Genomic DNA, 27213 nt, shown 5'->3' with positions numbered 1-27213 from the left:
AATGTATTCTGTTCATAAATAATGACAATTTAAACCAGCAAAATGACAATAAGCAGGCATAAGAAAGCTTTAGAGGCAAATATCACAGCTTCAATTTTGCATTTCTCATGGCAGTTGGTATCACAAGCTTATTATTCATAGCGTTTTGAGCCTAGCTTTTCCAAATAACTAGGAAGGAGGAGGAAAGAAAGATTCAACCTGAGTAACATTGTATGCCAGAGAACTACTGTGCACATACTTGGATTTATGAGTACTTAAGAATTATATTACATATTTAAAAGTTCAATTATATTTACTTAGCTCACCCCCTTGTAAAGTTCCACCTATTTCTATCCATGAATATATAGCGACATACTCTAAAAAAGTTTCTTATTGCACAAAGACTGGAAATCTGACCTGCAAATCTACTGCATCTAGAAGTTACTATTTGGCCATTAGCTTTCCTTTTCTTGCCTCTCTACACTTTTACCAACTCACACTATTAAAACACTTTAAATATTATGTGTCAGTATTGAGATTTCTGTTAACGTAATGGACTATACATGAGGCCCTCTACAGGTCAGCCATATGTCGAACAATGGTATGTGCAACCCTTTCAAAGTAAGACCATTTGAAAACTTTATGACGTCCTACAGCTGAAAGCTTTGTCACCCACGATACATGCAACTTTGACCAGGTACAGCTATTAAAAAAAAAAATCAAGCTAGCTTGCTAGCTTATTATTATGTGAGTACATTAACTCTTGCGTCCCACAGCCCTGATCTGGTTTTGGTTTGTTTTTCTGGGGGGTGTGGTTGTCTTTTTTTTTTTTAGGTAAGAATTTTGAGAGCCCAGCTCCTCTGTACTTTGCTTTGCACATTCAGGATGTCTGTCATGTACTTGGCATTTCATTTGATTGCTTAATTTTGGAACAGGCCTGCTGGAAGCAGGTGAGGCAGCAAATAAGGCTCCTCAACGTCTGCCACTTAATCCAGCAAAATTACATGCACTACTTTCCAAGTCTGAAAAGTAACCAGTGCCATTGACACCCAGTCACTGGTTAAGACACATCCTGTAACAATGCAACTAATCTGCTATAGCTCAGTTCCTCAAAGACAGAACTTAACCTTCCTGAGGAACTCAAAAGTTCATGTTCTTCTGTGTGCCTGAAGTTAATGAGGCTACCCTGAAAACAGAAATTACTAGACCAGTCTTTTGTATCCTAGCCTCAGAAAACTAGCTTTGCATTTACACATGAAATTTAATTTTTATAAAAATGTGTTTAATAGCATTTCATAAGGTGCATAGGGACTATTTTCACACAGCAGCTTGGAAAGGAAGATTATAGCAGCTGTAAGTTTATCACAAGCCATGAAACAGGCTTCAAACCTGTACCATCAGGATGGAAGTGACTCAAGCTGGTCCAGTACAATCCACAATCTATTTTTGTCCATGCATATTTATGAACAACTCCATCAGAAAATTGCATTTTCTGGCTTGCATACACCTTTCATACAAAACAACATGGTTGTACTGAAAGGTGAAATATTTTTAAAACTTCCAGTCCAAAAATGAGAGGAAGTGCAAAACTGCCTACCTACCTGAGACTTGATCAACCAGAATACGAGAAGTAATAATGCGTCCATAATGGCAAAAGAGTTGTTCCAGTTCCTTCTGGGTCATGGTTTTTGGAAGTCCACTAACATACAAATTTGCATCTCTGATAGAAGCTGAGCTTGGTCGCGCATAGGAAACCTTAGGAAAAAAAGCAAAAAACCTAGACATCAAACACTTTTTAAACAGTTGAAATAGAACTAAGTAAGTTGTTCTAAGAGTCTGGAATGTTTTTAAGGGCAGCCAGGAAAGTTACCTTGCAAAGCCAGTTAAGTAGGGTCTTTTTGGAGCTGGCTTCTGCAAAAAAACTGAAAGAACACAACACAGACTGTGCAGAAGCAGTTAACTACACGAACTCATATGTAATTTAAGGAGTACTTTCAAATAAAGGGGAAAGCTAGGTACACACACAGCAAGCTTTTATGGGGAAAAAATGTTCTCGGTTAGCTTACTGTAAGATTACAAAGACAAGTTCAAGGAAGATCAAAGACTGTTTTCTTTTTAATTATCATTAAACGTTTTTAAAAAATGCAAGGAATAAAGATTTCAGATTCTAGGTCAAAACCATAGACAGCCCAAAGCTCTTAAAGGTTTGTGTTTCCCAAGTGCTGTGCCCTCTGTACATGCATTGAGCTTGCTATCATATGATAGGCTATCATTCACTAAGTCCAGACACTCTGCTACATCACTTTTATAAGTCTAAAAATGAATGGCAAAAGTGGGAATGAAACCTGCATTTCATCTCAGCAGCAGGTTACCAATTTCTGCACCAGAAATAACACTTCTTACAACTAAGTGCCAAGTGACAGTGAGCTTCTCAAGTCATTCTGACAGAGGCTTTTACTTGCTGCCTCAAAGAGCCAGTCAGAAATATTTTAAGATTATCAATTATATTCTTCAGCCCTTAGACACATGCTACAAAAACAGTATCTTGAAGATTTCACTGTCTCTTACAGAGTCTATGTGTTTTATCCTTACTACAGGGAAGACCAGACCACAATATCCATGCATGTGGAACAGGACAAGACAAAACACTTTATTTGGGATTTTCACTGTAGAAAATATTAAGATAAAAAGGAGCCTCAAAAAGCAGTCAGATTTTTCTCCTTTCCTTCCCTCCCTGCAATGCAGGGTCAGCCAGCTCTGGGAAGCTGAACTCAGCTCTGTAAATACATCTTTCACCTAATACTTTTGCATTTATTTTCAAATCCTCTGCCTGTATCATTTCCATGCACATCAGCAAACTCTTAGACTCCTACGGAACTACAGTAAGAGGCAATTGAGATAGAGCACCCTGGAGATTAAACAAGCAGTACCCTGAACGCTTCTGTGACTGTTCAAACTTTTACCAAAAAGCTTTGTGCAAGGGATCTTCCAAAGCTGGCTGAACAGGCCTGACCTACAAAACTCGTAGCTGTACAAGATAATGCACTATCCAACACAGACCTCTGCAAGCCACAGCACCATGCTCTTCTAATGCAAGAGCCACACAAGAGCTAAAAACCTGTGTTCAAAGTGTTTGTCTACTGATCCCACACACAGGCAGCTGGAGATAAGCTCAACCTTTTCTCCAAATTAATTTTTTTTGGAGATGTGCCAATTTAATTGCAATAGAAGAGCTGCCAATGTCCAGCCTTACAACAGGAATAACAGAATTTCCCAGTTTACATTCAGTTTGTTTCAACTGCAGTAAAGCCACACTGAAGAATTATTTTCCACTGGAGTTGAGCCCCCTGAACTAAAAATTACTTAGGCCTCTTCTACATGCCCCCTCACTTTGTGTTATTAGAAATGTGCACTATGGAACTGTCCACAGAACTGCTCATGAAAACTATCACCATGATGATGCCATGTAGAAAACCACAGACCCTTTAGCAAAAACTGATCCAGTGTGTATGATCAAAGCGTAAAAAATGAACCAACCAAAACACTCCACCAGGAATCTGCTATGTGTAAATCCTGCCTCAGCTTCCCATGTCACAGGGACCTCTTCTATAAATCCAGTCAGACATAACAATGGGCATTTTCCAAGAAAGTAATTCTCCTCCCACTTTTAAAAATGTCTTTGACATATCTCACAGTTTTTTCAAGATACAGTGTGAACAGAAAGCAGTAGCTTGTTTTGTAGACTAGTTGGGAATTTTTAGGTTAGACATTCCATTTTGCTTTGATTCTTGCCATTTAAGAAAGTCTACGGAAGATTATTCCTAGAAGACAGTATGAACTCTTAGAGTCAGAGTCACACAGCAGGAGTGTTTAGGACTTACGTGCTTGTAACCTGCCACAAGAAGCCTCTTTAACTATCTGAATAGCGGTAGCAAAAAGTTATTATGGCAATTTTGCAACACTGGAAGTAATACGTCCATATACTTTGCAGCACCACTTTTAATTACAACAATGATGGAATCTTGTAAACTAGTGGAAACGAGAGACCAGATAATACATGTTACAAGAACAGCAGTCATGTTCATGCACAACAGAATACTTGATTTCCAAGAGCCTTTCACAAGGTAGATGAGAAATTTAGCAGATCCTTCAGAAAAGGCTTTTAAAAATTTCTTAGAACTTGCTAGAGTAGATTCGATGCGCAAAACCACATCTCATCAGCAACATTAGCTCTTTCAGAGGAAAGCAGGAGAGACCCTACTGTTATTTTACTTTGCCACTTTTTTTAAACTAACCATTCTATTTCCTTATATGAGTTTTTGCAAAGTCAAGGACAATGAGCAGCAGTAGAAAAACTACAGAAACAAAGCTCAGGGGAAAGCAGTCTTGCAAGTCAGAAAGAGAAGAGGAATCAAGTTTCAGCTACCAGCTGTACAGCAGATTGACACAGGTGGGTCAAGTGGCTGATTTTACAAGTTCTGTGTTTAAGGGTTTAACACCAAACTTTTGTAAAAACAAGGATTTGGTTTTTTTTGTTTTGTTTTCCTTAAAAAGTGGTAAATCTGCTTCCAGTATATGTCTGTGCAGCCAAAAGCCATATCCTTGCAAGATGCATGTTTTTTCAAATTCTGTATGTTCAACCCTTACATTACATACATGCATGTTTAGAAGAACAGTTTCTGTATCTTGAGTCACTTTCCTACTCTTTTACAGATAAAATTATACACCTATGATAAACTCTCTATGCACCAAAGAATAACAGGCAACCTGCACCAGTGACAGGAAAACAGCGGAAAGCTTGCCAAGAAGCAGGACACTGACATCTACCCAAGAAGTAGACAAATACAACAAGGAATAAAACACCTTGAGCAACTTGCCCACTTGGTTTATGGGCACCGTTAAGAAATAAAAGCTCCATGCCCCATTTGGCAAGATGATCTTAAGGAGACCAAGGACCAGAAAATGGAGACAGACTGCCTAGGAGTCAGGACTAGAAACAATAAAATCCTCAATTACCAAAACCCAAGCAGTTCTGAACAGCCAAGTTAAATTTTTCAAATAAACCCTTTCAGGCCCCCACATTTAGCCCAACATAAGTAGGAGCGCACAGCGACAAACTCCATTTTGTAACAGTTCATTGTGTTCAGTTATTAATGTAAAGTTGGACACTAAGGAAAGCAGGGGAGGACAAGCACTACTTATAGATAAGCCACAGGAAGGAAGCTGTATAGCTGCACACATCACTGGCACATCTCAGTTTTATCTGTCAACTTCTAATTCTCTCTGGAGATTCACTGAAAACTGTTCCATCTAGTCTTATTTAAGCTGTCAAACACAAGTTTCTTTGTATTTGGCCAGGTCCTCTGGAGAGAAAATTCCTGGGAGTGACCATCAGCCAAGGAAGAAAGAAAAACAGTGAATTGTATTTTTATTCAATAAGAAAGCTATTGACTGCCAGTCAAATAACATTTCACTACTAAGAAACTCAAAACCCCCATGGTTTGATTAAGGAGGTACTGTGGATTTTATATTAGCTTTGAACTCAAATACCTGTTACTAAGCTATTTTCTAAGCATGCATGCTTGCGAGCACTTAGAATAGAGGTTGCTGAACATAAGCCTCACAAATTCCTTTCAAATAGGATAAAAGTCTGTGTGAATAGAAGACATCAAAGGCCTGCCAAAGCCCTTAAGCTATAGTTTATGGCACTACTGTTTCCCCAGTCTCCAAACTACCTAGACTTTGCTCTAGAAGTAGCTCTACAGATGTCGAGATTAAATAGCTCCATTTTCTAAGCAATTTAATGCAGTAACTGGACTTTCCGTCCAGCCTCCTACTACTGTCAAAGTCATTCCGATTTGATGCATTAGATAGAATATAACTGAGGAAGTACAATGTAAGTAGAAATGAGAGTTGCATTTTTTACAATTCAAGAAAGATGCACTCATAAGAAGCGAAGAAAAATCTTTAAGTCAAATAAGTGACCTGTGAGGTCACTGCTGAATACCTAAAATTTCTTTCCCTCCTGGACAGTGATGCTAAGGTAGGGTAGAAGCAAATGATGAACTCGAAAGATGTGCCTGATCTGCAGTTCATGTTCTGTAGTGCTGAGAATGAAACTACAATTCTCTTTTCTTATCCATGTATCACACTGATGGACCTCCCTGGTGATTACGACAGCCCAGTAGCACAGATGTGGATACCACAGTTCTTAAAGCAAGCTGCCAGAGCAGATTTATAGGTCTGAAAACCATGCTGATACCCCTGCTCACCATACCCAGTGACTGAACAATCACCTCCAAGCCAAAGATCATCCTAGGAAGCAGGAAATCAAGCAAAGGTATTGGTGGGGGACTGCTTGGGTGAACAAGGGATTAAACTCCAACATAAAAGTTTGTACTCCATATGAAAGCAGGAATACATAAACGGTGTCAAATCATGCATGGATGAGGTCACGAAAGCTAAAGCCCACCTGGATTTGAATTTGGTGAGAGATATGAAGGGCAGCAAAACCAAGATCTATACAAAGTATTGGCAGCAAAAGGAAAATGGGGAAAACATGAACCCACTGCTGACCAGGGGAACATCAGAAGAATACAGAATACTTCATATACTGTCTCCTTGTCTCAGTCTTTACCAGTATAAGTGACCTTCAGGAATCCCAGGCCTATGAGACAACAGAAATTCTGGAACAAGGAATACTTACTCACAGTAGAGCAGGATCACACTGAGGAACAGTTAAACTGCACAAAGTCCATGCAGCCTGAAATTTGGCATCCACAAGTACTGAGGGAGCTGATGAATGTCACTGCAAGGGAAGGCAACTCTTGGTTGTCTTTGAAGGATCATGAGGAACTGGGGAGGTTTCTGAGGAGTAGGAAAAAGCAAGTATCTCCCATCCTCAGGACTGGCAAGAAATTCTCCTGTTCTCTGGGAAACTGCAGGCCAGTCAATCTCAACTCCATCTGAGAGAAGGTGATTGAGGAACTGATCATGAAAATCTCCACTCACATAACTGACAAAGGGTAACTGGAAGTAGTCAGCACAGATTTATAAAGGTGAAGTCATGTCTGTCCAACTTAACGGCCTTCTATAATGACATGACTGCCTTGGTAGACAAGTGGATAATCATGATGTTCATCTCAACTTCAGTAAGACTTGACACTCTTTACAATAATATTCCTCACAAAGCACACATTAAGTACACCTACATGTACTTAAGCACTCACTAAACAAGTATGAAGCACATACTAGTTAAGTGGGCCAGTGACATAGACTGAATTGGCAGGTTCAGTGGGTTGTGATGAGAGGAATGAAGTCCAGTTGGAGGCTAGATATTGGCCTCTGTTAATACTGGATCCAATATTGTTTAACATCACCTGGATAATGGGGCAGAGTGTACCCTCAGAAACTTCACAGATGATACAACTTGGAGCAGCCAATAGACCAGAAGGTTGTACTGCCATCAAGAGAAACCTCAATAGACTGGAGAAATGGGCAAACAGGAAACTCAAAAAAATTAAACATCAGGAAAAGCAGAGTTCTTTCTGAGGGGAGAAATAATCCCAAGTACCAGTACATGCTGGGAGCTGCCTAGCTGAAATGCAGCTTGGCAGACAACCTTGAGTGCTGATAGACACCAAACTGATCATAAACCAACAGAATGTACCCTTGTGACCAAGACAGCCGACAGCCACCCAAGCTGCATTAGTAGAAGCACTACCAGCAGGTCAAAGGTAGTTATCCTTCACCTTTACTCAGCACTGGGCAGACACTTCTGGGAGGCTGTCTCCAAGCTCTATGATCCCCCAGTATAACATGGATATTTACACCCAGATAGAGTCCACTAAAGGGCAACAGAAATGATTAAGGGACTGGAGCATCTCTGCGGCAAGAAAAGGCTGACAGACCAGGAGCTGCCCAGTGTGCAGAAAAGGCAGCTCAACAGGATCTTAGCCAGAAAAATCTGACAAACACAGCAAGACAGAGAGAGATAGACTCTTCTCTGTAGTATAACAGTAAGAGGCAAAGTGCACAAACTGGAGCACTGAAAAGTTCATTTGGAATTCTGTACAGATTTCATTCAGAAGAAAACACCTTTTCATGGTAAAGGGTGGTCAAGCATTAGAAGTTATTCAGATTCTGTAGCTAACTCTGGAGATGTTCAAAATCCAGCTGGACCCACACGTGCCTGCAACCTCAGCCATTCTGTGATACTGCAACCACACATCTCAAGGAAATTCTTTAAAACAGACTTCTAGCCAGAGTCTGGAAGTAACTTGAATCAAGTGAAGGTAACAACACCAGGATTTTGTATAAAACCAGGTATAAAGTAATTTTCCCTCTATTCCTTCCAAGAGGAGTTAAAGATAGATAATGTGTTCCAAAGGGGAGTTAACACTGCTGGGCACATGCTGTCACATATCAAGGATATAAACTCACTCTGGGCCATTCAGAAGGGGCAAAATCCACAAGAAGTGTTTGCTAACTTCCTGCAAGTTTACCTTACACTACAAAACTGGAATATGTTAAGATATAAAGCAGTATCTGCAAAATTCCTCTCAATTTTCCTCTGACAACTATATGACTTTTTATTCACAGGGACAGCTAATCCGCTGATATCTATTGCCCATGCCATAGCTGGTAAATGTCATTTGGAACAGAGTTGGACATAGCAGTTAAGGCCTATACTGAATGCAATTTAAAAAAAGCAAGTAAGTTAAAGCAGTAAATTCTAGCCAGTAAATATTCCCACTACTAGTTCAGTTTTGGTGTCACTGCTGTTGAATTCTTGAAATGGACAAGGTATTTTTCACATCTAGTAACATAAGCCAATCACAGATTACTTTATGTGGAAAGTGTAACAGTGATGACTGCTGTATTCTAATGGTTGCATACCAGGATCTGAGTACATTAGTCACAGGTATAACATACAAAGTGAAATCAGCACTGTTACCAATATCCAAACACTATCTATCTTGCTAAGGACCAGAAGTTTTGGCCAGGCAAGAAATCTGGAGGAAACACAGAACTTCAGAAACCCAGTGTGACTGAAGTTCTATTTACTTTGGCAGAACATTACTAGTTATCTGTGATTATTCCAAGTAAGCACAACTAGAGAAAAAAAAGTGCTCCACAAATTGTTACTCATATAAGGGAATTAATTCCCATGCAGAAGAAGCTTGCCAGAAGTATTGGATATACCATTTCTACTCATTATTGATGCTGAAGTCCAGTTATTTCACTTGTGATACAGCTTTAAAGATTCTCCAGATTCATCTCCTTACCTGTATCCTGTCAGTTGGCTCATTTACTAATTACCTGGCCACAGTTCTAGATTCAGTTTCTTCAAACAATATACATATGCACTGAATTATTAGCTGTGCTAAAACATTACCTCCACAGATACTTCAACAGGTGAATACTGAATAAGCGTTAATGTTATGCAATGTTAAAACCATTGAACACAGCACAAGTCAAGGAGTAGCCACAAAGCCTACAGTTTTAAATAGCTAATGATCACATACACTGTACAACACTGAACACAGTTACCCTGGAGACATCAATTTAAAAAAAGTTTCACTGAAGCTTTGTATTACAGTTAGTAAGAAAGTCACTTGTTTCTAGAAATGAAAACATTACCCCACTAAATCCACATATTTCCACTGCTTTAATATTTAATTTTTCTAGCATCAAAATGATTTGATTTACAATTTTCAAGTCAAAACTGTGAAAGCTAGCAGGTTAAACTAAAGGATTTTCCAAAAAGAATTGAGACCCAGTCCCTACAACTGAATGTTTCAGTTTCTTATGGTATGCTACTATCTATAGAGACACCTTAGCACCATACTGCCGTCTTTTTTATCTCCTACTCTATTGGTAGTATAGAAGGCAAACAGTGTTTGTACTACCTGCAAGAATTACAGGAATAAGTGATATTAAATTCTAAACATTTTTACTTGAGATACCCTTACAAGTCTTTAAATCTGAAATCTTTCAGTGTTAAAATCAGTATTTCAATATGTTTACATTCAATAACTTCTAGTGTAAACTTTCAGCTTAGAACACTGTTTGCCTTGTAGAACAGTACCCAGTTCTAAGATTGTTCCAGTGGGGGAAAAAACAAAAAAAAAACCAACAAGAAGTGCATCCAAGCTTGCCCTGGAGCACCACATTTCCAACCAGCCCTTCCCTGTTGGTGAGCACAATGTCAAGCATGGCACCTCTCCTGGTTGGCTCCTCTATTACTTGCAGAAGGAAGTTGTCTTCCACACAATCGAGGAACCTCCTGGATTGCTTGTGCCAGGCCGTACCATCCTTCCAAAAGATGTCAGGGTGGTTGAAGTCACCCATGAGAACAAGCGCCTGTGAGCGTGAAGCTTTTCCCATCTGTCTATAGTGCTTCATCCACAGGTTCTCCTTGATCAGACCGTCTGTAACAGATCCCCACACTAATGTTTCCCATAGCTGTTTTCCCTTTAACCCTTACCCACAAACTCTCTGTGGACTGCTCACCTGTCCCCAGAGAGAGTTCCATGCTCTCCAGCCTATCCCTAACATAAAGGGCAACTCTCCCTCCCTGTCTGCTGGGCCTGTCTTTTCCAAAAAGCCTGTAACCTTCCATTCCAACACTCCAGCCATAGGAGCCATCCCACCATGTTTCTGTGATGCCTATTATATCATACCCCCATAGACATGCACACATCTTTAATTCTCTTGTTTGTTCCCCATGCGATGGGCGTTTGTATAGGGGTATCTGAGCTGAGCTCCAACTGAAGCCGGCTCATTGGCTGGAGTGGTTGGAATATATCTACATTGGTCCGAGCATTTATTTATTATAGGTGCTGGCAACTGACTGGGTGTGTTGGGATGGAATGACACCCCCTTTAACACATCTAGTTTAAAGCCTCCTTGACCAGTCTGGCAAGCCTCCTACCAAAACTGCTCTTTCCCTTCGTTATCAGACCAGCTCCACCAGCCCTCACTAGACCTGGCCTACAAACTTTGGGTTCAAGACACCCAAACCTCTGACTATGACACCACCCTTTTAACCATTTATTAACCTGGCCAATCCTCCTAGTTTTTTTTAGGTCCTCCCCTGTATCTTGAGGAATTGATGAAAAGACAGCCTGAGCTCCAGAGCCCCTAACTACCTCTCACAGAGCTCTGTAGTCCTTCTTTATGTTCCCCAGGCTACTGCTGTCTATATCCCTAGCACCCACATGTATCACCAGAAGTGGGTAATAGTCAGTGGGACTTACTAGAGCAGGCAGCCTCTCTGCAACATCCCTGATCCGTGCCCCTGGTAGGCAACACACCTCCCTCGAGACTGGGTCTGTCCGGCAGACAAGCGCTTCTGTCCCTTTCAAAGTAGAGTCCCCTACTACTAAGACCCGCTGCTTTTTCCTGGCAGCGCCAGTAGAGATCTTCTTTACCAGGCCATCAGCCAGCTGTTTCTGATGTGAGTGCGTTTCCTCATTAGCCCGCTGCAGGCCAGCAAAGCGGTTCTGGATAGGGACAACAGATCTAGGAGGAAGCCCCTTGCTTTTAAATGTCCTTTTCCTCTTTTTTTTTGTTGTGTTTTTTTTTGTCACTAATTCCCAACTTCCTGGGTTAGTGGCCTCCTTTCCTTCATGAGCCAGAGAAGAAGCTTGAGGCCCCTGCAGAGTTTGGGCCAGGAGCAAGCATTCCTGCTTCCTCTCAGCTACCCTGACATCTAGTAGTCTATTAATAGCATCCTGCAGCTCAGCCCCTGCTGCAGGAGGACCTCCACCAGGGAGCACCGAGGGCAGCCCTGCCCATCATGCACCCTCCCCTCACCAGACCAGTGCAGGCACTCTCTACACCCCAAGCTCTGCACTGCAGCCTCCCCTCTCATCAGCTCTCTGGGTGCCTACGCTGGCCACCCCCGGGCAGCCAGAGCAGAGCTCCCAGACCGGGCCCTGGTCATGAGGCGAGTGCTCACCATCCCGCTCACCTGACCACGCAAACTGCCTCAACCTGCTCCATTCGCGTGCTCCCTGGGGCAGGTTTTTACCCAGTCAGGGTTGGTGCCGCTCCTCCTGGCTCCGTCCTGTGTGAGTCAGCTGCTCGTGTCAGCTGAGCTCCTGGCTCCTGGGCAGGTCCTGTCGAGGACTTGGGGCTCCCTTAGTGGCTCTCGTCGCTCTGAGTTGAGGCTCCTGGACACTGATCTCCCCCCCCACTCCAGTGTTGAAGGTGTCCTCTCTCGAGCTACTCACCTCAGCAGTCTCAGACAGCTTTTGAAACCTGATCACAGGAAAGTGTCCACAGAGATTGACCTTCCAAAGTGTGAACTGGCTTTCCTTCTGTGTTCCCGATATAATCACTGATGAAGACAAAAGGGCCTGTCTGCTGCAGACATCAAGATCAGAAAAGACATGTATGATGACTAGGACGGATGGGCTCTAAGCTGCATTGTTTCTAGTAAATGGGCCCTAAACTGCATTAGAATTTAAATTAATTCTGTAATCTTTAGGTAATTCTGAACACAGGTACTCTACTGTAAGAACAGAGTGGATGAGGAGAGTAACTGAAACACAGAATTCACCAGATCTGTTGGTAAGCTCATCTCCAATGGTAACTGCGTTTCACCTCAGATAGCAACTTCAGTTCCTAGCTCTTGAGTGTGCTCCTTTTCTGTGTTTTGCTTCTGGGTTTTTTTTTTGTGTTTTGCCTTTGAAAGAAGAATAAAATCTGCAGTCATAACTGTAACTGTCTTTTAAAAAATAAGAATTAAAGTACAATAAAATATAAGAAACCAGAGATCATTCACAAGCATTTTTAGTTTCCTACTTTTCACTTTCAGATTGTCTCAAAGTCCTTCCTCTTGTCTGTTCCCGATTCTGATGAACACTCCGTCCCCACTCATGCCCAGCCAGTGAACAAGAGCATCACAAGCTTCAGACACTTACAATAAAAACCCATATAATTTCATACTTCAGAGGTCAAGAGTAAACAGAATAATACCCAGCTCGGGATAATAAGAACAAAATCTCAGAACAGCAGACCCCAATTCTCCTGCTTTTGGGGTTGACGTGAATCTGCTCACAAGTTTTCCCTGATTCTGAAGGAAACACGTATACTTCAACTTTCGTATACTGTGTCTAGGGAGCTGCTGCTGCTGACAGACACTGGCAAACACATCCTTCTGTCTCTCTTGCATTATTCATTCCACAGACAGACCTTATAGAAATGCACAAAACATTCATTGCCACTTACAGTTATTGCTTCACTGGAATACCTTAAAACCTTTCAGGAAAAACTATTACTGCATGGATGAAAGACACCCAGAGTCAGTATTTAGTATGTCAAAAGCAATTGTAAGCCACTAGCTTAATAGAAGTCAATTTGTCCAAAAGACTTCCATAATTTAAAAAATAAATGCAGCCGTGTTTTACAATAAAAACAAACAAAAACCAAAAAACATTCTTTGCACAAAACAAGTATTTTAATTTTAAAAAAGCCCAAAAAACAAAAAAACAGAACCAACAAAAAAAAAACAAACCCAGACATATTTCCATGCCTGGCATTTAAAGCCTTCTGGACATACAGAAAGCAATATCCTACTTAAATAGCATAGGGAGGTCAGAGGACCAAAAGAGGCATAAATGATTTCAGTAGGAACAAGGAGTTTTTTGTTGGCTTTTCCCACTTGCATAGGGCTTGGCTTTTAAGCAACACTTGCAGTCATCCTTCAGCTCCATTCAGTGCTGTTCGCCACTTCTATTACCTCCATTTCTGTGTCAGAACTCCCCTAACACAGGCTCTAGGAAGGACCTGACTGCACCAGAGGTTTTTGGCTGCAAACTTGCTTGGCAGTCTTAGGGTGAGCTGCATCAGTCTAAGAATCCTCTGCCCCATGGAAATCAGGGACAGACTTCTGCAAGAAACTCTAATTAGCTACAACACAGCACTTGGGGTCCAAACAGAAAACAAGCTGCGTAGTTATAAAATCACAGAATGGTTTGGGTTGGAAGGAACCTTCACGATCACCCAGTTCCAACCCTCATTTACCACAGGCAAGGGACATCTTCCACTAGACCAGGTTGCTCAAAGCCTCATCCAACCTGGCCTTGAACACTGTCAGGGATGGGGCAGCCACTACTAAAGCTGTAGTAGTTGCTGTCAGCCTGACACACAAGTTATTTTCCTCAGAGCAGTTAGGCACTGATGAGCAACCATATGGCCATAATATGGTTTACAGGAAGTGACAGCAATACATATTCAGAACTTAATCCTTTTCTCAATATTAGTCAGCAACATGAAAAACAAGCAGCCAGCTTAAGCTGGTGAAGTAACATTAAAAGTCTTAGGGGATACGGATTACAGTGAAGAACAAATTTTACTTGCGAGTGAAGAGTCGTGTATGGTGAGGAGGGGGTTTATAATGGAAATGCTATCAAAGCTTTAACTGTAACATAGCTATAAGAGTGTATAATTATCATTTAGGTAACTCCTGAGAAGTCTGTGGGGGAGGTGGGGGGAAACAACAACAACAAAAAAAACAAAACAAAACAAAAAACCCACCATCTGTACCTGTGTTCCAAGACAAATTGTTCCTCTGCTTCAGATCTGCTACAGCACTTTAATTTTACCTTAAGAATACAGTCCTGAGGTGTTTAACTACCCTGTCAAGACCACTAAATGGTCTGGCACCATGCCCTCCTTTCTCAATCCTTGCTGACTGATAGCATCAGTAAACCTCACTATATTCAATGAAACCTCCACATGGGATCCCTTTCGCTACTCACTAGATCAATGTTCTTTAGCGCTGGAGAAAAAAGAAAAAAAAATGAAAAGGTAAGGAGGGTTTCTCTCACCTTCACAGCTCACTTGCCTTTGGTATTTCAACAGACTTTTACACAACTCACATATTTGATTGCTCCCCACAGACATTAGTCAATGAAAAAATTAGCAAAAGAAGTGACACTACCAAAATTTTCCTCTGCAAGTATCAGCAGTGAAGACAGGAACAATCCCAATATACTACCTGCTGCACCAACTCAGAAATCAAAACAAGCATGTTCATTTTATCAGCATTTTGTTGTTTTCTATTGAGTGTACACAGCATTTTCAAGAGTACTATCACAGGTTCATAGAGGTGGAGATCCTGAACAGCCAAGTTAGAGGTTAAGTCCTTTAAAATTAATCTTACTCTAAATCTAAGCAATGGTTCAAGGCAGCAAGTGAAACTACATTACATAATGCTCAGTTTTAAGGACACTCTACCTCAAAGGACACTAATAAAGTTGTGGCACATTCCTCACTTCCAAGTTTTACCTTGCTGTACTGTAATTTCAGCATATATAAAGCTGATAGTTCAGTATTCACTGTTCTATGCAGAAGCAATAACTAGCTCTTCTCAGTACACAGCTTTCTAAAGCAGGACCTTTTTAACTAGGTGATGATGGCAAAGTCGGACATCTGCTTACAAGCCAAGGATCTTGTCAAACTTCATTCCAATAGGAAGCTGGCAGAATGTTACATAAGCCTTTTACTTTTTTTAAATATATGCAGAGCTCTAAAGGAGTGGGAAGAAAACCTACAGATTTAATACTTCAGATAAAATATTTCTTAAATCTCTAGTCCCCTGACAGGTGCTAATTACCCATGTAAACACCCTAATAGTCCACCAAACTTAAAAGAGAAGGAAATCTTAATAACTCTGATTTTTAAGAATGACTAGGCTAGGTAACAGCTACATAAACAATGCCTCTTATAAAAAAAAACTCCAAGGTGTCTAGCCTGCACAAAATATTTTTTTTCCCCCAACACGTATTTACATATATATACACATACAGCTCTTACACAGCTCTATGCCAGTTCAAGGACAGGCCATTTGTCCACTTAGACAAAGAATCTTACTGCACCTTCTTCATATAGAAGTCTCTTACACCACACTGAATCATTGAATGGTTTGAGCTGGAATGGACTTTAAAGACCATCTAGTTCCAATCCCCTGCCACGGGCAGAGGCACCTTTCACTAGACCAGGCTGCTCAAAGCCTCATCCAACCTGGCTTTGAGCACTTCCAGGGTTGGGTTCCTTTTTGCTATATGATTAGGATGAATAGAACCAAGTCCGGCAAACAATATCTGTGTGTAACTTTTAGCAAGGCTCACCCTACAACGAAATGTAAACCAAAACCTAGCAACTTACAAAATTTCTTTTGTCCTTTTACACATTTATGATTCAGTTCCTTTTAAGAAAACTGGAGACCTACCTCAAGTTGTCTTAGCAGATTAGGCAAGGCTGCTGGGGAGGATGGGGAGAAGGAGATGGCATGCTGCTGGCAGTCGAGACAGGCAGCCGTGGACCTGGGAAAGAGGAATCCTCCTCAACACATCTGGGATAGTGAGAGCAACTGTGCCAGCTTTTCACAGCTCTGGCAGGTGTGAGGTAGACAGCAGTGGGCAGCCATAGCTGTCTTCGGTTCAGCCTGGGCTCTGCATCCTGGACTAGTCACCTGCCTTTTTCTGTCTTTGAGGACTTCTTAGGTAGAACTCACTAACTGACTTAAGAATTAATGGTGAAAATACAATGGTATGAATTGACCTCAGATCTCCATGATACCCTATCTGGTGGGGTAAACTATTTTCTTTGGAATATACTTCACAGTAAAACAGATCCAACTCCAAAATACACCCCAAGTTTGTAAATTCCCTCTTTTTATGCCTAATGTAACTAGAAGCATTTGCATAAGATGTTGTGGATGCTGTTTTTACACTTTTCCTCCTACTTCCTGTTACTGCTTGCACAAATTAATGTGACAGAATGAAAAGGAGGCAAAAAGTGCTTCCAATAGCAGGCTGCTCTGTCATCTATGCACTACTATTATTACTTGTTGCCTTTAATTTCTTATTGTAATAGAGGCAAGGGTTCATAAGGAGATGAGGATGCCTCTGCTAAGTGGACACAGATCTGTCATGGATTCTGGAATTCATTTTTGGCATTTTGCTTTCTCAAGGTTTACCTTAGTCTTGTTTTAATTTTGCAAACACTGACATACAGAAGCCTAGTAGTGGCCAACACCAGATGTTTCAGAATTAAGTGGGAAAAGATGCCTCAAGCTTCTAATTACATCTTAAGTAAAGCATGTGTGTTGAAAAAGGGACTTCTACCTAAGAACTGAAATTAAAATGACACAAGGAAGAAGATGGCGATGGTATTGTTGATTTTTAGTGTGGCTTGTAAGTACAATTCTGAAAAGACAAAAGGGAGGACAAACAGGCTGGGTCAGAGTTAGCTAAAAGGAGAGAAAAAAGGAAATGGGAAGAGCAATCAGCAAATTACATAGTCTGTGCACACATTTGCTTTACTCATTCTGAATTACAGAATTCATGAGTTTCAAGTGAAGCCAAAATGAGAGCTTTGTAGGCAAGTTTCTGGAAATTAACTCATGTACAGGACTCAAAACTTATCTCTGAAGTTCGAATATGGCCACTAAGTAGGAGTTGGTATGAAAACAGAGTTTTGGGGTACCCACAATATGTTGTTTCTGAATTTTGTGGAATCTGTGTGTTGCTGGTTGTACTTCTGAGTGACCTTTCTTGCATTCACTCACATCTTCTGAAGCACATGAAATCAAAGGTTTGAGATGTCTTCTGCACACTGCAGAATATGAGGGAATTTGGCTAATTACCCAAAGCAGTTTTACTTTAATTATATAAGATGTTAATACAAACACTAACATGATGTGCCTTAATTATATAAAATAGAATACAGTCTTCCAGTTAACCAATGAATTTGAGTCATATTTTCAAAACTGATTAAGGCACTGTGAATATTTTGCCCCTATCTATGGCAATGTGAAATATTTGGCAGAGATCATAAGTTCAGAATGCAAAAGATGTCAGTTCATAATCATAAAATACCTGTTTCACAGTATTATTGCGTATTTTTCTCTGTTTTGTACTATCATTCTATTCACCACAGTAAGTGGATTATTTTTTCCTCTTATACCCTCTGGCATACAGTTGTTATACAGCTAACTGCTGGTATATGTTCTTTAAATAGGTGCCCAGAAGATGACCTGTAGACTAAAAGTCTGTGGAATCCATTGCTCTACTTAGACAAATCAAACTGATACTTAAAAATGCAATAGGTAATGCTATAGTAAGAAGTTATCTTAGTCTTACTTTTTACTTTGCCAAGGGGAAAAATTGGTGAATGAGTTGCATATGGCTCATGTAATTCTCAGTCCCTCATTCTGAAGGTAATCCAAAACCACTCTTTCACCTTTTAGTGATATTAAATTTTGCAGCAAAGTGCTCCGCGACTGTAGTAGTCACAGTGAAAATTCTCCTATTCAGATAATCTTAAAAAGATACAGGTGAACTTACTGTAAGTTTTCCCTAGAGCAAGGGTAGGGCAGCCACTGAGGATTTCTGCTCTTCCAAGCAGAAGCCAGGCCAACAAAAACAATGCACTGAATTTTCTTGTCACTATGTGCAAGTAAGTGGCTCTTATATGCTGTTTGCTTCTATCAGATTTTTCTATTTGGTAAGAGCTGATCTTTCAAGGACAACTTGAAAAGTCATGGGCAAGCAAGCGGCTAAGCAAACTAATCACTCTAGACAGAAATTTTCACTGGCTTTTAAATACAAGAGAGCCAAAGTGCTTCTCAGCAAAAGCTTCTTCGAAAAGAGAAGACAAACATTTACCTTCTCTAAGGTACAACTTGTTTTCACATTTAGGTTGAATAATTAAGCCCAAACTTCACAGGCTGCTTGCAACATAAATACGGCTGTTTACATTACAAAAAAACCCCATAAACTGTGCTCAGAGGGCACCTTATTCTATGTGTAGGTATACTGCTTTTCACAGGAAGAATATATATTCAATGACTAACAAGCTAGTACAGAAACAAGAGATCAGAGGTATGGTGTGACCCCAGTATAGACTGTCACACACAACAGGACGAGGACAACTCCTTCCATGTGGGAATGCTCTCAAGTCACCCACAATATAAGGGTCCACCACCTAACCAACAAAGTTCTTTCCAGTGTTATACACTAATGGGAAACAAGCATTTCTACAGGAGTCTCCAAAATGTACAGCGAGAACAAACATCTTTTGAAATCAAAATACCCACTAACATTGCAAGTATTCCACCACTTTTCATATGAAGGGATATATAAAAATCTCAATGACACCTATTTTTTAAAGTTGGAAGTAGATCTATGGATTAGATTCAGAGTCTATCAAACTTTAATTAAAGTATCATCTCCAAAGAAGTAGGAATACTGTGGTGCATAAACGGTAAGTAGTTTCTGCAAAGGTCCTGGTACTGAGATCTAGTGACTTCTTTCACCCAGATGTTTCCCCCAGAGCCTGTGAAGGCCTCAGCCACCATCTTTAACTCTAAACTCTACTCAGTATTGCCCTTAGCTCACCTGAGAAATATGCAAATTATAAGTGCCTCACAGTAGGCTCAGGATTTCTGTTGATTCAGGTAATGGATGACACACTCTTGGCTAGTTGCCTTTCAAGTCACTGCCACACAGACATCTTCCTCCTTTTAACAGCAGAAGCAACTGCACAATGTACAATGAATGCCTCAGCCTCAAAACATTAGGAATCCACCTAGTCTCTGCCCCTTCTGCAGTGTGGAAGTAAAATCAGCCTCTTTAAAAAGTTATGAAAACTCAACCTGAAACCCAACTTGTCCCCAGAAAGGAAGAGTAAAAGAGAAAAGAGTAAAGCAGCTCTGCCCCTCAAATCACGTACACTAACACTGAAAGCTTCTGCTGGAGTTAACTGTGGTGAATGTAGGTAGCTAGACACCGAGATTTACCTGTAACATGAACCAGCAATACTTACAGATCATAGAATAGTTAGGGTTGGAAAGGACCTTAAGATCATCTAGTTCCAACCCCCCTGCCATGGGCAGGGACACCTCACACTAAACTATCTCACCCAAGGCTTCGACCAATCTGTTCTTGAACACCGCTAGGGATGGAGCACTCACAACCTCCCTTGGGCAACCTATTCCAGTGCCTCACCACACTAACAGGAAAGAATTTCCTCCTTATATCCAAACTAAACTTCCCCTGTTTCAGTTCGAACCTGTTACCCCTAGTCCTGTCACTACAATCCCTAATGAAGAGTCCCTCCCTAGCATCCCTATAGGCCCCCTTCAGATACTGGAAGGCTGCTATGAGGTCTCCACGCAGCCTTCTCTTCTCCAGGTTGAACAGACCCAACTTCCTCAGCCTATCTTCATATGGGAGGTGCTCCAGTCCCCTGATCATCCTCCTGGCCCTTCACTGGACTTGTTCCAACAGTTCCATGTCCTTTTTATGTTGAGGACACCAGAACTGCACACAATACTCCAGGTGAGGGCTCACAAGAGCAAAGTAGAGGGGCAGGATCACCTCCTTCGACCTGCTGGCCACGCTCCTTTTGATGCAGCCCAGGATACAGTTGGCTTTCTGGGCTGCAAGCGCACACTGCCAGCTCATGTTCATTTTCTCATCAACCAACACCCCCAAGTCCTTCTCCACAGGGCTGCTCTGAATCTCTTCCCTGCCCAACCTGTAGTTGTGCCTGGGATTGCTCCGACCCAGGTGTAGGACCTTGCACTTGCATGGTTAACCTTCATGAGGTTGGCATCAGCCCACCCCACAAGCGTGTCAAGGTCCCTCTGGATGGCACTGCTTCCCTCCAGCGTATAAACTAAACCACACAGCTTGGTGTCATCGGCAAACTTGCTGAGGGTGCACTCAATCCCACTGTCCATGTCACTGACAAAGACGGTGAATAAGACTGGTCCCAACACCGATCCCTGAGGGACACCACACGTTACTGGTCTCCAGACAGACATTGAGCCATTGACCACAACTCTTTGTGTGCGGCCATCCAGCCAGTTCTTTATCCACCGAGTGGTCCATCCATCAAATTGATGTCTCTCCAATTTAGAGACAAGGATGTCATGTGGGACAGTGTTGAACACTTTACACAAGTCTAGCATTATGACATCAACTGCTCTACCCCTGTCCATCAGTTCTGTAGCCCCATTATAGAAGGCCACCAAATTGGTCAGGCAGGATTTCCCCTTAGTTAAGCCATGCTGGCTGTCACCAAACACCCTGCTGTTTTTCATGCGCCTTAGCATGCCTTCCAGGAGAATCTACTCCAAGATTTTGCCAGGCACAGAGGTGAGACTGACTGGTCTGTAATTCCCTGGTTCACCCATTTTCCCCTTCTTGAAAATGGGGGCTATATTTCCCTTTATATATTTTATTATATGTATATATAAAATATGTATTTTTTATATATATATTTCCCTTTATATGTTTTTTAACTAAACAAAGCCTTTATTTTGTTGAAGAGGTCCTCATTTTAGCTTGTGACAACTGAATTATTCTGGATTTTCTTTAGCTAAGGACATTTCAGGCACAAAACCCTGAAAAATTACACAAACTTTAATCTCATTACAAGGGTCTCTGGTGGTGTTCACAACCTACAATTCTATTTTCATGTCCTGGGAAGGCAGGAAAGGAAGAGCATCATTATCACCACCCACATATATATACTCTATTTTCACTTCTCCCCCACCCCCGACTTTTTTTTAAATTTTCTTTACAAGTGATTTTTAGTTGCAGAAATGCAGTCACTGTATTAATTATTTAGCAAAGTGAACAAGGATTAAGAATTCATATACCAGCAACAAAGTCAAGTCACTGGAAACCTGCTTACAGATCATTTCTGTTTGGGAGACCTGGCTTGATTTTGATTCTCTGTAACATCCATTTTTACCTGGCTATATATAGTTACTAGAACTTCCAAATTTCTACTCTGGACAGATACTTTTTTCATTTGTCCAAATCAAGACACTAAATGCAAAGATACCATGCACTTGCAATACTACTGCAACACAAACCCATTCCCTTTCTCACCACCACCCAAAAGACAAATTCAAAGAATCTGGAATAGGAAATGGTTTTCCTCAATTTTCCCCCAGAGCAGAAAATGGGAGAGATTGCCTGGGGGCAAGAAGTCTGCCAAAAGCACAGAGGGAGCTTTCTGCAGCAAGGCATTTATCCATGTATTTCATTCATTGTTATTGTCCGTCATGACTCATCATTTGCTCAACAGCAGTATCTGAGTTTCAAATAATGTAATCCACTTCATTAAAACTCATGAATCCCGAACTGGTAGGCCACTCTACCATAACTACTACTGCTGTCTTATTTTTGTCTCAGTCATTTTGAAGGGGCTCTACACTGCTTTTTAAGTTTAAACCGTTTTAGAGGTGAGCTTTATCTTATGGCTCAAACATGATCCTAGTTGGAGGGCAGCCACAATCCAAGCAATCAGCTAGCAAACCCTGATATCTAATGACAAAAGATAGTTTGGTTGAATACTGATGGCCTTCAGGCACATACATCTGCTGTACATGTTCAAAACTCTGCATCACCTGATACATTTTATTTCATCTCATCTCCTCTTTCTCAAGCTTTCAGAGCTCAAACAATTGCTCAAGTGATTATCCTCACTCTTTTGATAATGGATCAGGACAGTAGATGAGAACAAGTAACTCAAGATGTCTGCTTTTAGAAATTCTAGAAACTGAATTCGGTAAGCAAGAAGTGCAGCAGCTACAAACAAAAAAACAAAACAAAAAAACAGGGGTCCCAAACATGAGCCCTAGAAGTCCAATAATTTATATTGCTAAAGGACTTGTCTTAGCATTTCATTTTAAGGATTTGTAAGAGAAAAAAAAAGACACTAGCAACCTAGAAAATGAATTATTAGTAAGTTATACACTTATTAAAGCAGAAAGCACATAGTGCAGTTTTCAGACTATATACAACATTGCATTTCTGTAACTGACCAATACAACACAATTCCTCAGTTAAAACAATTCCAAGCTCACACCTAAAATGTTAACTGCATTAAAAGACATTTTCTACAAATCATAATCTAACTAAACCTGAATAGACTACAAAGGACTAACCATCTGCTACATAACATCTCAGTCTATTTCACTGACATTAGCAGAATGATTAAGTCACACTTAGAATGGGAAAACAAATCATGTATCTTATCAACAATAAGTCAAAGCATTTCAGTTCCCTTAAATCATAGTTAACACTACGTACTTTTATGGTTTTAGTTTGAAGTCTCAATCCATTCAGAGTATTGATAGCTTTTTCTGCATCCTTTGGTTCCACGTAGTTCACAAAACCATAACCCAAGCTCTGTCCTGATTAAAGAGAAGAAAAATGATCATTAGTACTGCAAATGCTATGAAACAAATAACAGTGTTTAACACACATACAGACACACTCACCATATATTGTTTATATTAAAGACAGCATCTGCCCCAGATAGAGTGTCAAAGGCTCACAACACTGAATTTTTCCAGCAAGGTTAGTGATTTTTTAACTAGCTTCCTTTGTTACCATGGACCACCCTATGTTCAACACAGAAATGGCTAAGGCAGTTTAATGAAAGACTTAAAAATTGCTATGCAAAGAAGGTTCAGGAGTTTATTGTGATCTGTTAAGAGGCAGTTCAGGAGCTTCAAGGGTAAGATAGCATAAAAAATCCACTACTTAATTTGGAACTTTAATTGAACATAGTGTAACAGCAAAATTCTGGACCAGTGCTTAAAACCAAGTGCGCTTCAAATACACCATAGTAACATAATTTCAGCAAAATTTGAAGCTGAATTTCTGCAGATGTTATTCACAAACTAAACAGATCCTCTCAGCAATGAGAAATTACCCATTGTGTTCCTATATTCAAAACAACTGGTACAAGTAGCTGGTCATGAGCAAAATATCAGCCGAAGATGAAACCTTTTCAGGTTCTTTTAGTATTGGTAATTCAGACAACAGACAAACAAAACATTTTTAATTGTTTAGTAAAAAGCCCATCACTACTGACACTCATAACTTTGTACAACCACAAGAGGACACCACCACCACAGCCTCCAAAGCTATCCCCCAAACTCCTCCTCAAAAGAGGACACATGAACACAAATGAATTGGCTAGATGAAGCAAAAAACATGTCAATATTTGGAAGCTATTAATGAAACCATCCACCCATAGAGGAAGTTCTGAGCAACATGCTCTAGACCACCCTACTCTGAGCAGATTTGGTCTACATGATCTCAGAAGTGCCTCTGACCTCAGCAATTTTGTGTTTCTATAACAAACAATATGGAAATATGCAAAAGCATTTCTGTATCCTTTTACAGCTCTAGCTAGATATAGCTAAGTTCCTTATTTTAGAAGTGCCTTTTTCCTTATTAGTTTGATTACAGTACAGTAATTTCTGTACCTGTTTATCTCCATCACTCCCACTGTCTGCAGAAACTCTTCCAGCAGTGTCTCCAAAAAGGAGCAAGATAAAGGAGTGTCTTTTTGTGCACAGCTTTTAGTCTTACCTCCGAACACAGAAATGCTGATCTCTGGCATCAGTAATCTCCTACGAATGAATCTATTTAAACCACAACCTTAAAAAAATATCAAAATCTCAAAAAGAAAACTAGTTCATTTAAGATGTTTCAAATACACTACCCACAAATTCCAGAGTGAACAGAAAAAGATGTGCAGAGATCATTTCTACTACCCTCTGTTCACACTGTCTGTTTTGTACACTGAAACCACTCAGAACACTACACGCAAAAAACATACCAGCTACTACAAAGGACACCATTCATGGCAGGTTCTTCATGAGACATTCTAGTTTTTAAAGCTGATTAATAATAGCAGCCTAGGCTATGAAGTTGCACAAAATCCAGTAATTTGTTCAGGACAAGCTTGAACTGGTTTCTATAGGTTTATTCTGCAATTTTGAAATTAAAAAAAAAAAGCTTTCACTGTAAGCTGGTGGAACACTAAGGCAGGCCACCCATGGAGTTTGTAAAGTCTCTGCTCCTGGATTCTGACTGGATGTGGTCCTGGGCAACCTGCTCAGGGAAAACCTGCTTGAGGAAGAGGAGTTGACTAGATTATCTCTGTAAGTCCCTTCTGCTCTCAGTGTTTTGTGAATGATTTGCTTTGTTTCATTTGGACTACCATCCGAAATTCAAAGGTGTTCAGATCTGACATTCCAAAGGCCTTATATTTGCAATGGTTACGGCAGAACTTTCCAGAGACTGACAGTCTGCCTAAAGATTAGTGATTCAGTAATACATTATCAAAAATTCAGAGTCAAAAATCTCTTCACAGAAGCTCCTAAGAAAGATGAATTTTGGCTCCCAGTAAGAAATATAAATAATTGGAAGTTGAACCTGATTTCTGGAAAGAGATGCTCAAGGGACTGCTCTTCAGTATTCCAGCTTGTGTTAAGGGAAGATTCTTGTTTAAGAGGTTTGCCAGCTCATATGCAGATAGCAGAGTTTTAGAAAACCCAGACAAGCATTTCACAAAATGAGGTAGAAGCAGCAATTTCAAATAACCCATCAGAAACTCCAGTTATTGCAAAGTACATCTGACAGCTGGTGGTATTTCTCAACTGGTGGGGAAGTGCCAACTGGGTTACAAAAACCTGGAAGCTCAGTTTTTCCCAAGAGTTTTCCTGATGTACAGGACTTCAGTCAAAACTTATGCTAGTACCACTGCAGCTGTAGAAACCAAAGAGAACCTGACTGTGGATTTCAGATGGAGTAAGAGCAGCAGAGCAACAGCACACAAATTTTACTCAAGTACAGACACCTGACCAGTGTTAAGTTCTCCTTCTGTGCAGCTTTCGTCCCCTTCCTCAATGTCCAAACTTTCTGCTTTCAAGACAAAGTAGAAGTTAGATGCACGTAAACCAATTTAGCCAGTATTTGCAATACCTAAAAGGAGGAACTTAATTTAGTAACTGTGATGGCTAATTTGTAGTGCCTGAAGCAAGGTTTAAACTGAACACTAACAAGAAACAGCTCTGGACTTCAGCATCTCTGAACACAAACAAGAGACTATCTGTGCACATCAGCTATTTATTCCATAATTCAGACCTATACACAGTCCTAAAGAAAGGAATGACTACAAATTCTTTTTTTTTTGCAAGTTATTACTCATGCCAATAAGAAAAAAAAAAAGCATTTGCCACCTTCACAGGGAATACTCTGCTTATTTACAGAAGTGAGCAATACTTCTGAAGTTACATGCTCAATATATCAGTTTTGCAGCTTCTCCTCAATAGTTCTTGTGGCTATGTCACAACACTGTTTTAGGCCTTTTCTGCACTTTCTACCAGATTTTATGGTTGGAATATTAGACAATGTGGTGTAGAATAAAAGAACAACTAAATGATTGGTAAAAAAAAATCTTAAGTAGACAAGCCAAACTGACAAATTGATCTGAATGAATGAGAAAAAACAGTTTGACATCAATTCTGCTTCAACAAAACTAAAAGAAAAACCAAAACAACAAAATCAAAACAAAACAAAACAAAAAAAAAACAAAAAAAATCCCAGACACACAGAACTGCATCTCACAAGCCTGGTAAGACAGCAAAGGACTTAAAGTTTTTGAAAGGATTTGAAAGTTCATAAACTACAGTTTGTATTTTACATAACCAATACTTGCAACAAAGTCAAATTCAAGCATAAGTGGCAGAAAATCCTTTGTCAGGCATCTCTGAATCTAGGCATGCTTTATCTATCAGGTGGGTCACTACCAAATGTTCAACCTCTAAGTATGTTTGCTATGAGAAAAACTGAAAAGCACTATGCTACTCACTTTAATAGGTGAAATTTACATTTACATTTCAAGTTTATGCACTTCATAAATATCACTCGACCACCATATACAATGACACATTAATCACATAATGCCAACTTACCTGTCAGCATTTTGGTTAACATATAGAATGGACTATGAGAAGAGTGGGGCAAACAGTAATTTCAAGCAATTTAATTCTAATGCACAGGCTCTAACAACAGTTACCAGAACAAGAATAACAAACTAGTTCTACACTGCTGTTTCACAAGTTTACTATAAACAAAGCCTATTTAAAATACTGTGCACAACTGTAAAAGCCTGAAGAAAATCCACTGCTATATAATATTCATACAAAGTCCCAAATGGGTGCTATCCACAGGAAGTGGTCATACAAAGTAGCAATGGTTAGGAGCAAAGTTTGTTAATGCCATTCTTAATGCTTTGAAGTAGCAGCAACATGCCTTAAAGCAGAAAAAAAGCCCTTTAATAGAATTAGTAAAACAACAACATTGTCATTCTTCTGGCAACAAGAACATTCAACTTTCT

The 27213-nt window shown here is 40.2% G+C and overlaps 1 protein-coding gene across 12 annotated transcripts in view; it reads right to left on the bottom strand.

Annotated features, from left to right (window-relative positions):
* The window catches only part of ELAVL2 (ELAV like RNA binding protein 2), a 119903-nt gene that overhangs the window by 5902 nt on the left and 86788 nt on the right, over positions 1-27213 (bottom strand). For all 12 annotated transcript variants that reach the window (XM_057398249.1, XM_057398239.1, XM_057398244.1 and 9 more), the window contains 2 exons: positions 23106-23209; positions 1581-1734 (listed from right to left, as the gene is read on the bottom strand). In XM_057398249.1, the coding sequence (XP_057254232.1) occupies positions 1581-1734; positions 23106-23209 (258 nt within the window). The remainder of the gene's footprint in view (positions 1-1580; positions 1735-23105; positions 23210-27213) is intronic.

The sequence above is a fragment of the Pezoporus wallicus genome, unplaced genomic scaffold (assembly GCF_028554395.1).
Source record: "Pezoporus wallicus isolate ANWC-B61680 ecotype Strahan unplaced genomic scaffold, APGP_CSIRO_Pwel_v1 contig_8215, whole genome shotgun sequence".
Taxonomy (NCBI): domain Eukaryota; kingdom Metazoa; phylum Chordata; class Aves; order Psittaciformes; family Psittacidae; genus Pezoporus; species Pezoporus wallicus.
The sequence above is the reverse complement of the archived record's forward strand: the minus strand, read 5'-3'. Positions and strand labels throughout refer to the sequence as shown.